Source organism: Hypanus sabinus, chromosome 15, assembly GCF_030144855.1.
Source record: "Hypanus sabinus isolate sHypSab1 chromosome 15, sHypSab1.hap1, whole genome shotgun sequence".
NCBI lineage: Eukaryota > Metazoa > Chordata > Chondrichthyes > Myliobatiformes > Dasyatidae > Hypanus > Hypanus sabinus.
Genome location: NC_082720.1, coordinates 43,819,793 through 43,835,069, shown reverse-complemented (window position 1 = coordinate 43,835,069; position 15,277 = coordinate 43,819,793). Strand labels below are relative to the sequence as shown.

General features: G+C 46.0%; 1 protein-coding gene across 2 annotated transcripts in view; it reads left to right on the top strand.

Annotated features, from left to right (window-relative positions):
• dnajc18 (DnaJ (Hsp40) homolog, subfamily C, member 18) overlaps positions 1–15,277 on the top strand; it is a 46,287-nt gene that overhangs the window by 14,697 nt on the left and 16,313 nt on the right. For both annotated transcript variants that reach the window (XR_009515872.1, XM_059990272.1), the window contains exon 4: positions 10,937–11,122. Coding sequence is in view for 1 of the 2 variants with exons in the window: in XM_059990272.1 (XP_059846255.1) it covers positions 10,937–11,122 (186 nt within the window). In the remaining variant the exon portion in view is untranslated. The remainder of the gene's footprint in view (positions 1–10,936; positions 11,123–15,277) is intronic.

The following is a 15,277-nucleotide window of genomic DNA, read 5'->3' as shown; positions in this document are numbered from 1 at the left end:
CATCGTTGGAGCTCAACCATCGAATCATTCGACCCCTTGTCACTTTCCTCCAACCTCCACATCCTCGCACCTGGGACCACCCCCGGTGGTCGACTGAGCAGTGCAGCGCACGTCCACCTTCCTCGGCGTCTCCTTCCCACCTCCCCTGAAAAGACTGCAAAACCCCCAAGCTCCCAGCCTCACAAGACAAAATAACATTCCCCATTGGTTAAAAAATGAATACAATCCCCATACCAGCAAGTCCAAAGCTAAACAACTGCGAGAGAAAACACTTATCAAACATAAAAGTATTCCTACTCTAGCAAACCAAAGAAGCCATTTTGATTAACATACACAGTACATTGTACATTCTCCCCCCACCAGCAAATGTCATGTCCTCATGACATTACCAGAGTTCCCCAAGGCTTCTTGCAAAACACAAAGCCCAACCCAGGTGCAGAAAATAGTGACATAAGTACCCAGAGCAGTAGAAATCACACTCGGTTCTCCTGGCACCACATATGTCAACCGCTCCGGGGGGGCGCCTACTCCTCAGATCTCCGTACCCCTTCTACCGACCATTCTGCCTCACTGGGCTCCCTCTTCACCTGTGAACCCTCTGCTTCGGACACCCCAGGTCTACCTGTCAGATCCTCACTCCCTCCCTCACGGGTTCCCCCCTCACCTGAGAACCCTCTGGCTCATGTTCAGGTTCTACCCTCTCTCCGCCCAACGCTGGCTGTCTCTCCATCTGACCATCAACACCTTCCCTCCTCTCGCCCAACTCAGTAGGGGAAGGGCCAGGAGCCTCCTCTTCTGGTACTGGAGCGCCAGCGAATGGGAACAGGGGCCACTTTTCTGAGTCGTTATCTTCCGAATCCATTCCCAGGTTAGGGACCCGTCCCTGCTCTTCTGCAGCAGGCTCCTCTCTCGCTTCGCGCCCTCGCAGAGTCCTTGTACTAGGCGCAACCTCCCACTCTGGCTCCTTGTCCACCTGCACTGCTTGACCCAGGGGCAGCAGGTGATTCCGATAGAGCACCTTGATAGGCCCATTCCCATCCTCAGGTTTCACCCGGTAAACTGGTAGATTCGGCATCTGGCTCTCTATTACATAGGGGCTGGCTGCCCATCGATCTGCCAACTTGTGTTTACCAGGGAGTCCCAAATTCCATAAGAAGACCCAGTTGCCCGGCAATAATTGGGCAAACTTCACCTTTTGATCATATTTTATTCCTCTGATTTTGATTGGTAGCCGCCGCCTCAGCCAACTTGTATGCCCTCTGTAACTCCCTCTTCATATCGGACACATACTTTAGATAGGGCTTCCCGGGTAATTCACCCACTTCAGCCCCAAAACACAAGTCAATGGGCAACCTTGCTTCCCGCCCGAACATCAGATAATAGGGTGAATACCCTGTAGCATCATTGCGAGTACAATAGTAACAGTGAACCAATTGTCCAATATGACAACTCCACTTACTTTTCTGCCCAATCTCCAGCGTCCCGAGCATATCCAGCAGGGTCCTGTTAAACCTCTCAGGCTGAGCATCTCCCTGTGGGTGATAAGGGGTAGTCCTGGATTTCTCAACCCCAAGCACAGTCAGTAATTCATAGATAAGGCGGCTCTCAAAGTCCCGCCCCTGATCACTATGGATTCACCTGGGAAGGCCATAATGAACAAAATACTTCTCCCATAACACCTTCGCCACTGTTGTCGCCTTCTGATCCTTAGTGGGAAATGCCTGAGCATAGCGAGTGTAACGATCGGTGATGACTAAGACATTCACGGTGTTGCTGGTGTCAGGCTCAATCGACAGAAAATCCATACACACCAGGTCCAGAGGTCCCGCACTCTGCAAGTGCGACAGTGGAGCCGCCAACGCTGGCAGGGTCTTCCTCCGGATGCAACGACGGCATCCCCTACAGTATTCTTCAACCTCCCCCCTCAATCGGGGCCAGTAGAACCGGTCTTTGAGTAATCCATATGTCTTTTCCACCCCCAAGTGTCCGGAATCATCATGTAAGGCCTGGACTACAGTGTGCCGATACTTCTCCAGCAGGACCAGTTGCCAATGGCGGGGTTGGTCCTGAGGTGCCGTGACCCGGAACAAGATTTGGTTCTTTAACTTTAACCGAGGCCACTCCTTCAATAACAGAGGCACGGACGGGTGTTCCGCCTTCTCAGCCAACGCCACATCCCCCTTCTGTACCGCTCTCCACATAGTGCCAATGCCCGGGTCATTTTGCTGAGCAGCTGCCACTTCCCCCGGACACAGTTCCGGCAACTGTTTAGTCTGCAGTGTGGTCAGGTCACAGTAAGCTAGGGGTATGGCATCGTCAAAAACCCCCAAATGGTCCACTGCTCGCTCCAGCCTTCCTCTTCCCTCGGCCTTCACCGTGATAGCAAACTGACACATAGCCTTCACTCCAGGGGCAGGGACACTCTCCCACTCCTCGTCCTTCTCCTGTTCCCCCAGCTCCCGACGTGACAAAGCATCCGCATCAACATTCTTGCTTCCTGGGCGGTACCTCAGGCTGAACTCGTATACCGACAAGGCCGCCAGCCACCAATGTCCTGTGGCATCCAGCTTAGCCGAAGTCAAAATATAAGTAGAGGACTGTTATCCGTTCTCACCTCAAACTTGGCTCTGTACAGTTAATCACTGAACTTGTCCACCACCGCCCACTTCAGCGCCAGGAACTCCAATTTGTGAGTGGGATAGTTTTTCTCAGATGGTGACAAGCTTCGGCTGACAAAGGCTATTGGTCTCAATGCTTTGCCCTGCTCCTGGTACAGAACAGCCCTGAGACCCTCTCGGCTGGCATCCGTGTGCAGCACATAGGGCTTCTGGGGATCGGCAAAAGCCAACACCGGGGCCTGGGTCAGCACCTTTTTCAAAGATTGGAATGCCTCTTCACATCGATCATCCCATCTCGAGCCGAAAGGTTCCGCCGGGTTCCAGTATCCTCCAACGTCTTGCCTCCGGTCCCCCTTCCTTTTCTTCCCCACCAGGGGACAGCCACACAACAGCGGAGTCAACGGGTGACACACTTTGGCGTATCCTTTCACGAATCAGCGGTAATACCCACAGAACCCCAAAAATGAGCGCAGAGCACCCACTTTCTGGGGTCTCGGCCAGGTGGTCACGGCCTCTATCTTGGTTGGAGCAGTAGCCACTCCCTCTTGCAAAATGATATGGCCAACGTAGCTGACCGACGACTTGCAGAACTGGCATTTGTCCAGGGAAAGCTTCAGCCCTTCCTCCTTAAGCCGGTTTAATACCTTTAACAGCCGCTCTTCATGTTCCTCCAAAGTCGATCCAAACACTATCAAATCGTCCAGGTACACCAGCACCTCCAACAGATTCATATCCCTCACAGTCCTCTCCATGAGCCTCTGGAAGGTGGCTGGGGCCCCCGATATGCCTTGGGGCATTCGTTTGAACTGGAAGAACCCCAGCGGGCAGATAAAGGCAGTCTTCTCTTTATCGCCCTCTCTCATCGGGATCTGGTAATACCCACTTCTTAAGTCCAGCACACTGAACCACTTCGCTGCGCTCAGGCAGGCCAATGTGTCTTTGACCCTCGGGACAGTATATTGATCAGGGATAGTTTGCCAATTCAAAGTCCTGTAGTCAACACACGTGCGCACCCTCCCATTCTTCTTCCGTGCCGCCACTCTTGGGGATGCATAAGGACTTCTAGACTCAGCTGTGATTCCGGCTTCCTTCAATTGGCACAAGTGCTGCCGCACATCCTCAACATCTGCTGGAGCCAGCCGCCGGGATCCCTCTCGGAATGCGGTGTCCTCCGTCACCTGGATGGTGTGGCAAGTGCTTTTGGAGCAGCCCACGTCAAACTTGCCCCAAGAAAAAACAGCTTCCATCTTCAGCATCTTCTCCACTAGCCTGCGTTTCCACTCCAGCGACACAGGAGAATCCCCAAAGTTAAAGGCTTCAGCGGTCAGCTCCCTTCGATGCTCCGATCCCTCCCCGTTAGGGGTCCTCACTGGTGTGCTAGACATTACCGTCACCGGGAACAGATGCGCTAGCGGCATTCCCCTCTTAAAGGTGATTGCTCTTGCCGTGGTATTCCTGACACTTATAGCTATATGCCTCGCATGTACCACCCCTGGTCTCTGCACTTCGGGCCTCACCAGCGCCCCCGTGGAAATCGTGTCTCCCCTTAAAGATCGTCTGGGGCATCTACTAACAGGGCTTCTCCCGTCGGCACTCCGGGGAATCTGGGGGTCCCCATCACGAGTGCTACCTCCCCTGGTCGAATCACCTTGGGCCTCGCCTGCGTACACCACACTGTTCCTCGTTTACACTCCGGGTCCAACCCTTGGGGGGCAACCCCTTCTTCGAACACTGCTCGAAACACTGGATGCACCGAGAGGGTCTCCAGAAAGTCTTCCCCCCCTTTCTCCTTACAAGCTCCCAGGAGCCGTCTCACAACGGGGGAGTTAGTCCCCACCAGGAGGGCAGCACCGCTGGTTTCCACCGGGTCAGGACACACCAACACCAATGTCTCAATAGCTTCAGACACTCCCACATTGACCTCTGAGAACTCCAATCTCACCGATAGGTATCCATCGTACGGGTAGTCACCCTCGCTCACACCCCAAATCTGCAGGGCGTCAAATGGGATTACGGGCAAATGCTTTAGATATTTGTTGTAGAAGGACTGGTACAATAAGGTCACCTGCGATCCTGTATCAAGAACAGCTTTTGCGTAAACTCCCTCTATCTGTAGACACACACTGGCACAGGGTCCTACCAGCCCATCCAGAATAAAGGCGTGGGCACCCGATGGTCCCCTGGCTGATCTCTGGGAACGTGTTCCTCCAGAGGCTCCAGTCCGTTCCCTCACTGAGCCTCTCCTAAGTTTCCCGACACCTCTCCCTTCTTAGTCGCGGGGGGGGGGGGTTTGCCCTTCGCGGGACTCCTTGTCTCTCATAATCCCACCGAAAGTGTCCCTCCTCTCCACAGCTATAGCACACCCTTGGCCGCCCACAGTCCCGCCTGAAATGCCCCTCTTTCCCACAGTTAATGCACACGCTGCCCGCCGCCCCTCCACTCCCAGGCCGGCGCCCGCTCCCAACCCCCTGCACAGGCCGCCCCCGGGAGTGAGTACCTTCCCTGTCTTTCCCCTCCAGAGGGGGGTCCCTACTCCCCTGGCGGTTTTCAGTCCTCCACCCAGCCACCACTTCCTGTATCACTGAGGATCGCTCCCGGTGGCCTGAGCCCCTTTTCCGCCCCAACGCTCTCTCTTCCTCCCACACCTCTCTGATCAGTTGCCCGAAGGATGAAGGGGGGCCCTTCCTATAAGCCTGCTGGATAGTCCACGCCACCTTGTCTTCCAGAGAGCCACTGAATATCTGACTCATCCTCACGTTAGCCACGTCAGGCACCTTCACTACCCCCCCCCCCCGGCACCTGAACCCTGTAAGCATCCCCTCCATCCGAAATATGTACTCGGAGAGCTTTTCCCCCTCTGTTGTTCCAGGTGTTGGAACTCTGCTAAAAGCAGCCAGGGTTCCCCTGACAACCCAAACACTCCCTCCAAAACTTCTATGCATTCCTCCACTGAAACCCCAGGTTTTTCAGCTTTCAACTCCCGGACTGTTTTGGCTGCTGAACCCCTCAAACTTCCCACCAATTGCTGCCTCTTCTCCTCCTCCGAGCCTGGCCACTCCTCTAACATCAAAGACGTATGCTCGATCCAGGTCTCATAGGCCACCTCCCCGTCCGGGATAGGCTTGGCTCCTGAGAACACCCCCAGCTTCAGCCGTGACCTCTCGGCCACTCCCGCCAGGGAGTTAAGTGCGGCTGCCAGCTCCGAGGCTTCCATCCTACCTGGGGTGCAGGGCCTGGTCACGCCTTCTCCCTCCGACCCCCCCTTTACTAGTGATGGGCACCTCTCTGGGGGGCCACTTCTAGCTCTAGCTCCTCCTGCGGTGTCTCATCATCCTCATCCTCAGAGAGGGTGTGGAGCCCCCACGGCCCTGCCTCCCTCAGAACACTGACCGTCGCTGGTAGTTCCAACGTCAAGACGTCAGCACTTGTACGAACCAACACCCAACTAGACTCTACCTCTTTACCACACCGTCTAACTACCAATTCTACCTGCCCCATACCTTTTACCAAACTTAACCCCCGCACTAACGCATCTCCCGAAACTCGAAAATCCACTCCGCTCACTACACAGGCATACTGCACTGGTACATCTTCCAACTCGCACCAGTTAACAATCTTATCTCTGTCCATCTCCGCACTGCTGCCTGTGCAATTCCACAGCCCCTGATAATGCAATCCCGGACGAACACCCCACAAATATAACACTTAACAAACAGGCTGGTATATGTCTAGGGGAAAAGGAGATCCAGCCACTCACCAACCCCACCTCCCATACACGCAGGTGCTGTGAGAATCAAGTTTATGCCTTGTGTACACACACCAGATACCGTAATGGAATACACTTCAAAGATTTTACTAAGACTAAAAGAGTACTATGCAATACAGTATATATGAAGGAAAAGAAAATAAAGTAAAAGGCACCATCTTATCAAAGTTCAGTCAGTTTAGTGCACATCGTTGGAGCTCAACCATCGAACCATTCAACCCCTTGTCACTTTCCTCCAACCTCCACATCCTCGCACCTGGGACCACCCACGGTGGTCGACCAAGCAGTGCAGCGCACGTCCACCTTCCTCGGCATCTCTTTCCCACCTCCCCTGAAAAGACCGCAAAACCCCCAAGCTCCCAGCCTCACAAGACAAAATAACATTCCCCATTGGTCAACAAATGAATACAATCTCCATATCAGCAAGTCTAAAGCTAAACAACTGTGAGAGAAAACACTTATCAAACATAAAAGCATTCCTACTCTAGCAAACCAAAGAAGCCATTTTGATTAACATACACAGTACATTGTAGACCAGCAAGAGAAGACCTGCAGATGCTGGAAATCCGAGCAACACACACAAAATGCTGGAGGGCCTGAGCAGGCCAGGCAGCATCTATGGAAACAAGTGCAGTCGACGTTACATGCCAAAACCCTTCATCAGGACTGGAGAAAAAAAGCTGCGGAGTAGGTTTAAAAGGTGGGGGAGGAGAGAGAGAAACACTAGGTGACAGGTGAAACTCGGAGGGGAAGGGATGAAGTAGAGCTGGGAAGTTGATTGGTGAAAGAGAAAGAAAGAAAGAAGAAAAAGGGGGGAGGAGCACCAGAGCGAGGTGATGGATAGACAAGGAAATGGTGAAGGGCAGGGGGTGAGCGGCATCACCAGAAGTTTGAGAAATTGATATTCATGTCATCAGGTTGGAGGCTATTCAAATGGAATATAAGGTGTTGCTCCTCCAATCTTAGTGTGGCCTCATCATGACAGCAAAGGAGGCCGTGGATGGATGTATTGGAATGGGATTGGAAAATGGAATTAAAGAGGGAGGCCGCTGGGAGATCCCAATTTTTCTGGCAGAAAGAGTATGGCAGTCTCCCAGTCTACATTGGGACTCACTGATAAACAGGAAGCCACACCAGGAGCACCGAGTGCAGTAATTGACCCCAACAGTCTCACAGGTGAAGTGTCACCTCACCTGGAAGGACTGCGTAGGGCCCTGGATGGTAGTGAGGGAGGAGGTGCAGGGGTAGATGTTGGAGGTGGCAGAAGTTTCGGAGAATTATATGCTGGACGCGGAGGCTGGTGTGATGGTAGGTGAGGACAAGAGGTACCCTATCCCTGGCAGGGTGGTGGGAGGATGGGGTAGGGGCAGATGTGCGTGAAACGAAAGAGGTGTGGCTGAGGGCAGCATTGATGGTGGAGGGAGGGAAACCCTTTTCTTTTAAAAAGGAAGACATCTTCATTCTAGAATGAAAGGCTTCATCCTGAGAAAAGATGCAGTGGAAACGGAGGAATTGAGAGAAGGGAATGGTATTTTTACAAGTAGTAGGGTGGGAAAGGTACAGTCCAGGAAGCTCTGAGAATCTGTAGGTTTGTGACAGACTTCAGTGGATAAGCTGTCTCCAGAGATAGAGACAGTGAGATCCAGAAAGGAAAGGGAGATGTCAGAAATGGACCAGGTGAATTTGAGGGTGGGGCGGAAGCTGGAGGCAAAGTGGATGAAGCTGGTGAGTACAACACAGGTGCAGGAAGCAGCGCTAATGCAGTCATCAGTGTAGTGTAGGAAAAGTGCAGGACAGTCACCAGTGTAGGCTTGGAACATAGACTGTTCCACATAGCACACAAACAGGCAGATGTAATTGGGACCCATGCGAGTGCACATGGTTACGCCTTTTGTTTGAACGAATGGGGAAAACCAGCAGAGAAGTTATTGAGAGTGAGGACAAAGTTCTGCTAGGTGGAGAAGAGAGTGGTGGAGGGGAACTGGCCAATTCTGGTGTCCAGAAAAAATAGAGAGCTTTGAGGCCTTCCCGGTGGGGGATGGAGGTGTATAGGGGACGGGACATCCATTGTGAACATAAGATAATAGGTGCCAGGGAACTTGAAATCCTTGAAAAGAATAAGAGTGTGTGAGGTGCATTGGATGTTGGTAGGAAGGGACTGAACTGAGGGGATAAAACAGAGTCGAGGTAAGCCGACATGAGTTCAGTGGGGCAGGAACAGGCTGAAACAATGGGTTTACTTGGACAAGCGGGGTTTGTGTATCTTAGGTAGGAAGTGTGGGGAAACATCTTGCATTCCATCTGGGTAGCCTCCAACCTGTTGCTATGAACATTGATTTCTCCGTACTTTTTTCCATGAAGGCTGCCTGGCCTGCTGCTGAGTTCCTGCAGCATTTTGTATGTGTTCCTTGAACATAAAAGTTCAGTTTGAACTCTACAACAGATTTAAGATCTTAGACTGATTTAAATCTATCAAGAAGTACGAAACCAGATGCATTCCTTTTGATGGAGCCGCACTGTTAGGCAGAGAAAAGTAGCAATAAACAATGACAGCCAAGCACAGGACAACTTTGGTAAACCGTTGTTGTTCAGAAATCCCACTGGTTTGGCGTCTGGCTAACTGGGAGCTGATGCCCGCACTCCCCTTAGTGCTCTGCCTCCAGGGTCCCCTGTGCTCATCTCAACTTTCTGGGTTCACCTGAAAATTTATGATATCATTTTAACTTAGCCGATTCACTTGAAAATTTATTATCATGAAGCATAACATCAAATTAAAGGTGTGTTGGAGCATTAATTTTGAATAACATCCTGTAGTCTGAAAAGCCACCAGTTTAGTTACCCTAAAATCCTCATTATATTGCATTAATAATTTTGCAATTCTGCTGCATTGGATTATAATGTTTGTCTGATTTCTGAACTCTTGAAGTGTAAGATCAAGGAGACTTGAATCATTGCCCACTTAATATTGAAAATGGAAGGCTGACCATTATAAAATGTTCTCAGAAATCTGAGGACTCTTAAGATTCTGGCTGTTCAATATCAGTGGACTTTAATTATTTTTAGATGAACAGAGCTTAAGTAGATAATAATAATATTGAAAGTCATATATCCAACAAATGTTTATATTCTTTTGAATAAATAGTTTTGAACACATTTTGTACTATTTTTCTTTGACCAAGTATCCAGCTTACTCTTGTGTGTCAATAAAGCTCTGCCCAGTGACCCAAGAAACAAATTTCACAACCTCAAAAATATATAGGTTCAACCTTTCTAAATATTTCAAAATTGATGACTGGATTAAGATCATTTTGATTGCATCTATTACATTCTGAAGTTTATTTGACCTCTTGAACAATCTCCTCATCATTTGTCACCAAAAGTTTGGAAGGTTCTTGAAAGTTTTGTCAATGTTTAATCTTGTTTCTCAGCTAGCTTTTAGGCAGAGTTACCCATTTATTCTCATTTGTTTTTGCTTAGTTTCTACACCTGTGAATGTATTAACTGTTTAAATAAAATTTCCTTTGAATAGGCAGGAAGTATAATCCTGATCACGTACGTTTTCATTTCCACTGGGTATGTTTTAGATCACCTTGGTCCCTTCAATCACTTGCAAATTGGATGATGGTGGTGAACAGCAAGCGAAGGGATTTCTCCTTATTTATTTTATATTAATACTTCACACTGGCAACATTTCTCTGAAGGTGACTGGAAGGATGCACTTTTTAATTTCAAGCCTGATTTAGTCAGCAAGCTTGGTGTGTGAGCATTTATCTAATAGCCATCATAAAATGATCATGGTCAGTGTTGTGTTTGAAAGGGGGAAATGTGAAGCTGCTATTAATGTGCCAGATATATGAACATCAACAAATTGCACAATTAGGAGAAATTGCGTGTTTGGGAGCAATAGGTAGTCAGAGGCCAGAAAAAAGAATGAAAAGCAATCATACCTGATGAATGTGATTGAAGCTTTTGAAGAAGCGACTGAAGCAGTGCATGGGAATAAATTTGTTGAAATCTTTTAACTTTTGCTAAAGTTCTTCTGAATTGAGGGTAAGTTGATGAACTGATAAAGATACTAGGTGACTGGCAGGAGTCAGAGTATGAATATTAGGCAATAACACCAGTTGTGACAAATGGTCCATAAAGGTTGTGGGACCTCAACTATTTACTAATCACATGAATGATGGGATTGAAAGTCATGCATGTTTGTTTGCTGATGATACAAAGGTCTCATAAATAAGGTAGGTGAAACCATACAGCAGGAAATGGGCAAAATTGTGGTTAAATGAATTTCACTGTCAACAATGCAAGGCCAATAACTTTGGACCTAAAGAACAGAATAGAGCACATTTATAAAAGTGTAAAGATAGAAATGGTGACTTGAGGATCCATGGACATAGATCAGTAACAGGTGAAGAAATAATTGAAGGTGAAAGGCTTTTTGATCTTAAGAACTGCATTGTAAAGGGAAAGTTTTAAGTTCATGGTTAATTTGGTTATCAGTTGTAAGTCTGAGACTAATGTTAGTTAACCAAAGCTACGTTTGTTTTAGCCATAGGAAATGCGTATGCCATATTGAGCAATCCAGAAAAGCGATATCAGTATGATCATCGTAGAGAGGAATCAACAACCATCCGCAGTCCTTATACTAACAATTCAAGCCATTATCAAGAATTTGAAGCTGATATAACACCTGAAGATGTATTCAACATGTTTTTTGGTGGAAGATTTCCAACAGGTTGGTATTATAATACAATCTTGAAGAAAGATCAGCATGTTCATAATAGTATTGACTAATATAAGTGCAAATTGTTTTATCCCTTGATAAAACTGTAAGCCAGGTTAAAATGTAGCAACTTTTTTTCAGATCCTTTCAAAATAACATGTCTCAGTCGGTTGTGCCATGACATTAGTTTATTGTCATACACAATAGGGTGCATTGAAATTCTTTGTTGGTTTGAATCTCACGGTGTAAACAGTATACACAGTAATAATAACTACAATCACAAGTGCAAAATGGCAGAGTTGTGTTTGATGAATGGTGCAATCTGAAGATATGCAAATAGAAATGTTAATATGGCATTAATGGAATAACTGAAAGACATAGAAATGATAGACAAGAACACGGCAGCAATGTCGGGAAAATGGTACGAAATAGGTGGTTGATTTAGCAGTCTCATAAGCGGGGAAGAAGCTGTTTTTAAGTCTGGGTTTTCAAGTTTCTATATCTACTCCCTGAAGGTAGAAGAGAGAAAAGAGAAAGGCCAGGGTGACGGGCATTTTGACATTACTACTAGCCTCTGTGAAGCAATGCACCCTGAAGTTGGACTGGCTAGAAGGAAGTGGCAATCCTATGATTGATTAGGAAGTGTTAACAGCTTTCTGCAGGTTCCAGTGCTCAGGAGGAGGACAGTTGCCATACCAGATTGAAATGCAACCCATCAGGATGCTTTCTGTAGACCATCAGTAGCAGTCTCCACAGAATCCTCGTAGATGTGCCGAATCTTCTCAAGATGCCAACAAAAGTAAATAAACTGATGCATTTTTGTAATTACTGCACCAGCTGCTGGTGATATGGGGAGCAGGTACGGTGAACAGAACAGTGGCTAAGCACACAATCCAGGAGAGCACCAGTGGGATTGAGAGTTCGCGTCCCAATCTATGAATTTGAAATGTAGTAAGTCATTCTCGTGACGTGGCTGCTCAGTCTGAGGTACCTCTTTTCAGATGAGGTATAAACAACTACTAGTTTTGCTTGAAGTCGCTGTGAATTCTGTCAGGTATACTGATGAAAATTTATGACTCATTTAATAGCTGTAAAGCATTTTGAACAATATCATTTTGTTTTTAGGGTTTTTCTGTGTACAAATTATCGATGTTACTCCTACATTCTAGAAATGACTGTGAAGTACTTTAGGTTATCTTGAATTCTTGGAAGTTGCTTTGTAAATTGAAGTCATTAATTTGTTTAAACCAGCAAGTTTGGAAAGAAAACTAATCCAGGTAGTCTTCAGTGGAAGAAGTGATTCCTGCTTTGTTCAGGCAATCTTTGGGTTTAAGTGATTCAAATTCAAAGACAGTGTTTAAGCCAAATGGGATTTACTCGTCCAGATTTGTAATGTCTGCACAGCATAAAGAAGCAAAAGTGAGAAATTACATTACAGTTAGCAAGGTAGACAGCAGGAAATATTTTAAAATGTTTTGTGAGGTGTTACATTTACCAAAATTCATAATTGGTTTCTCTAGGGTTCCCTGTGTGACATCTTAATGACAACATTTTTTAAAAAGTATGATGATTAAATGCCTATCAGGAAGTTCTGATTCAGAGTTCAAGAGGGAGATTTTGTTAAGTGCTGTGGATTCCTCTGCCTGCGTTCTGCCATGATTGAATACCTCAAGTACAAAGTACGTTTATTATCAAAGTATGTGTACGTTATACAACCTCGAGATTCGTCTCCTTACAGGTGGCTATGAAATGAAGATACCCAAAAGAACCCATTTTTTTAAAAAGCAGAAAACTGTCACACTCCCAAAGTGCAGAGAGGAATAAAAACAAACAAATCGTGTAAACAATAAAAATAAGCATATAACATTCAGAACGAAAGTGAGTACACAGACACAAAGCCCGGAGGAGACCACGGCCTCAGTTCAGCGCAGAGCTGAGTAAACCTGTCTCAACCCTCTCCTCTTGTTCCAACACCCTGCCTATCAATCTGGCTGTTTAATTTGTCCAAAGCATCGGGTCATTCCTCACTCCGGGATCCAGACTCTGTTGCTTCGAAATGCTCTGGGTCTGGACTCCACCCCCACATTTCAGCCCTTACTTGACCTTTCTAAATTGGCCTACCACTTTGATATTGTGTCTTTCCTCTCTCTTTGTTTGGTGGATCGGCCTTTATACTACCTCATCTCTGCTTGCCCTGACTCTGTCTCGATTTCTGCTTGACTTTGCCACGAACCCACTCGCTTTGACCCTCAACTCTACCTCACTTCCTCTCATCTGTCTGTTGTTTGTGGTGTTCATTTACCAGAAATTTTACTGGAAAAAGTTTTATATTTGTAATTAATTTAGATCACTTTGTAGAGATCTATTTTCACTTTGACAGGAATGAGTTTTTTTGTTGATCATTGTCAAAAAAGCCAAATTAAATCCACTGTCATTAAATGTTGTAAAATAATAAAACATGAGAACTTTTCAAGGGGGGTGAATACTTTTTACAGGCACCGTATGCACCTTTCTTGTGCCGTAGCATTTTTGTTTTAAATAATTGAAGGCTTGTATTCTTAAATTGTACCATTTCATACCACATTGAAACTTTGATTTGAGCTTTAATGTGATATCACCCAAGGTGAATGGTAATTGTATAATATTCAAAGTAAGAATTAATCTATTTAGTAAAGGTTAGATTGTATTTTTTTCTAATTTTTTTTGATCAATTATGACTACATGGAGTTCAGTCTTATAAAATGCTGAATGCCAAATGCTAGAGCTTGGATTAAAGCATGAAGGACTATGTTCATCTAGCACAAGAATGCAGAATCAGAGAAACGTGCTTTGATTTCTTTCTATATTTAAATATATGAAAGAAAGAATATTTCTCACTTGTTACAACCAGTTAACAAGTATCATTTCTCATCATAAATCTACCAGATAGCATGGAACCAATTTATTGCAAGTACCACAAAGTTGTTCCTTTCAGATCTCTGAAATAAGTGAAGTTGCTTTTTAAATTAGTTCTATTGAGAAATATTTTAATGGGTGGGATGTCAACAAAAGTAAAAACAGGTGTTGCAATATGATCTCTCCAGCCTGCTGCTTCATTCAATGTTAATGAATAGATCTCAAATTTTTTTTTAACCAATTGATTTGTGTGTCGAAGATGGTGATTGGGGTAGAGATTCCCAGAAAATCATAATGTGTAGGGAGAAGAAACTTTGTACTTTATAAATGGTCTTCTGTTTCTCAATGCCTCAATGTCATCAAAACCAAGGAGTTGATTGTAGACTTCTGACAGTGGAAGTTGAGGAAACACAGATCATTATTCATTGAGGGGTCCATGTTAAAAGGCTCAGCAGCTTTAAGTTCCTGGGGTCAACATCATACATGATCTATCCTGGCCTCAGTCACAAAGAAAGCATGTCAACAGCTCTATTACTTTTCATAGTTTGAGAAGATATTGTATGTCAACAAAGATTTGCAAATTCCTATAGATGTATGGTGGACTAAGTGCATTCCAGCCTGGTATGGAGACTCCAGCATTCAAGGTCAAAAGCATCTATAAAGGTTTGTTGTTTCTACTAACTCCATCATGGGCACAAACTTCCCCATCATCAAGAATATCTTCAAGTGGTGATGTTGCAAAATGGCTGCATCCACCAGTAAGGACCCTAACCATTCTGGAAATGCCGTCTTCTCATGACTGCAATCAAGGTGCAGGAGGCTTGAAGCAACACACTCAATTACTTAGGATTAGCTTCTTCCATTCCACTGTCAGACTCTGATTGCTGATGAACACTACTTTGTTATTCCTTATTTCACAACTTATTTGTAATTTATAGTCATTTTGAAATTTGTATGTCCTCAACTATACCACTACAGCAAAACAACACCTTTCACAACACATGTCCTTGATAATAAACCTGATTCTGAAATTGTGTCCTTTTGTACTGGACCCTCTATCCAAGGAAAACAGTCTTTCAGCACCTAAGCTGTTTCACCTTGTAACTTTCAGTGAAATCGGCTATCATCTTTTAAGCTTTCAGTATAGACCCATCTTACTCATCAATATAAACTGGGGGGTGGGGGGGGGTAAAAAGAATAAGGGCCTAGAATTTATAGTTCCCCGTATTAAAGTGTTCCACCCTTAAAATTACACATTTATTGCTAATATTT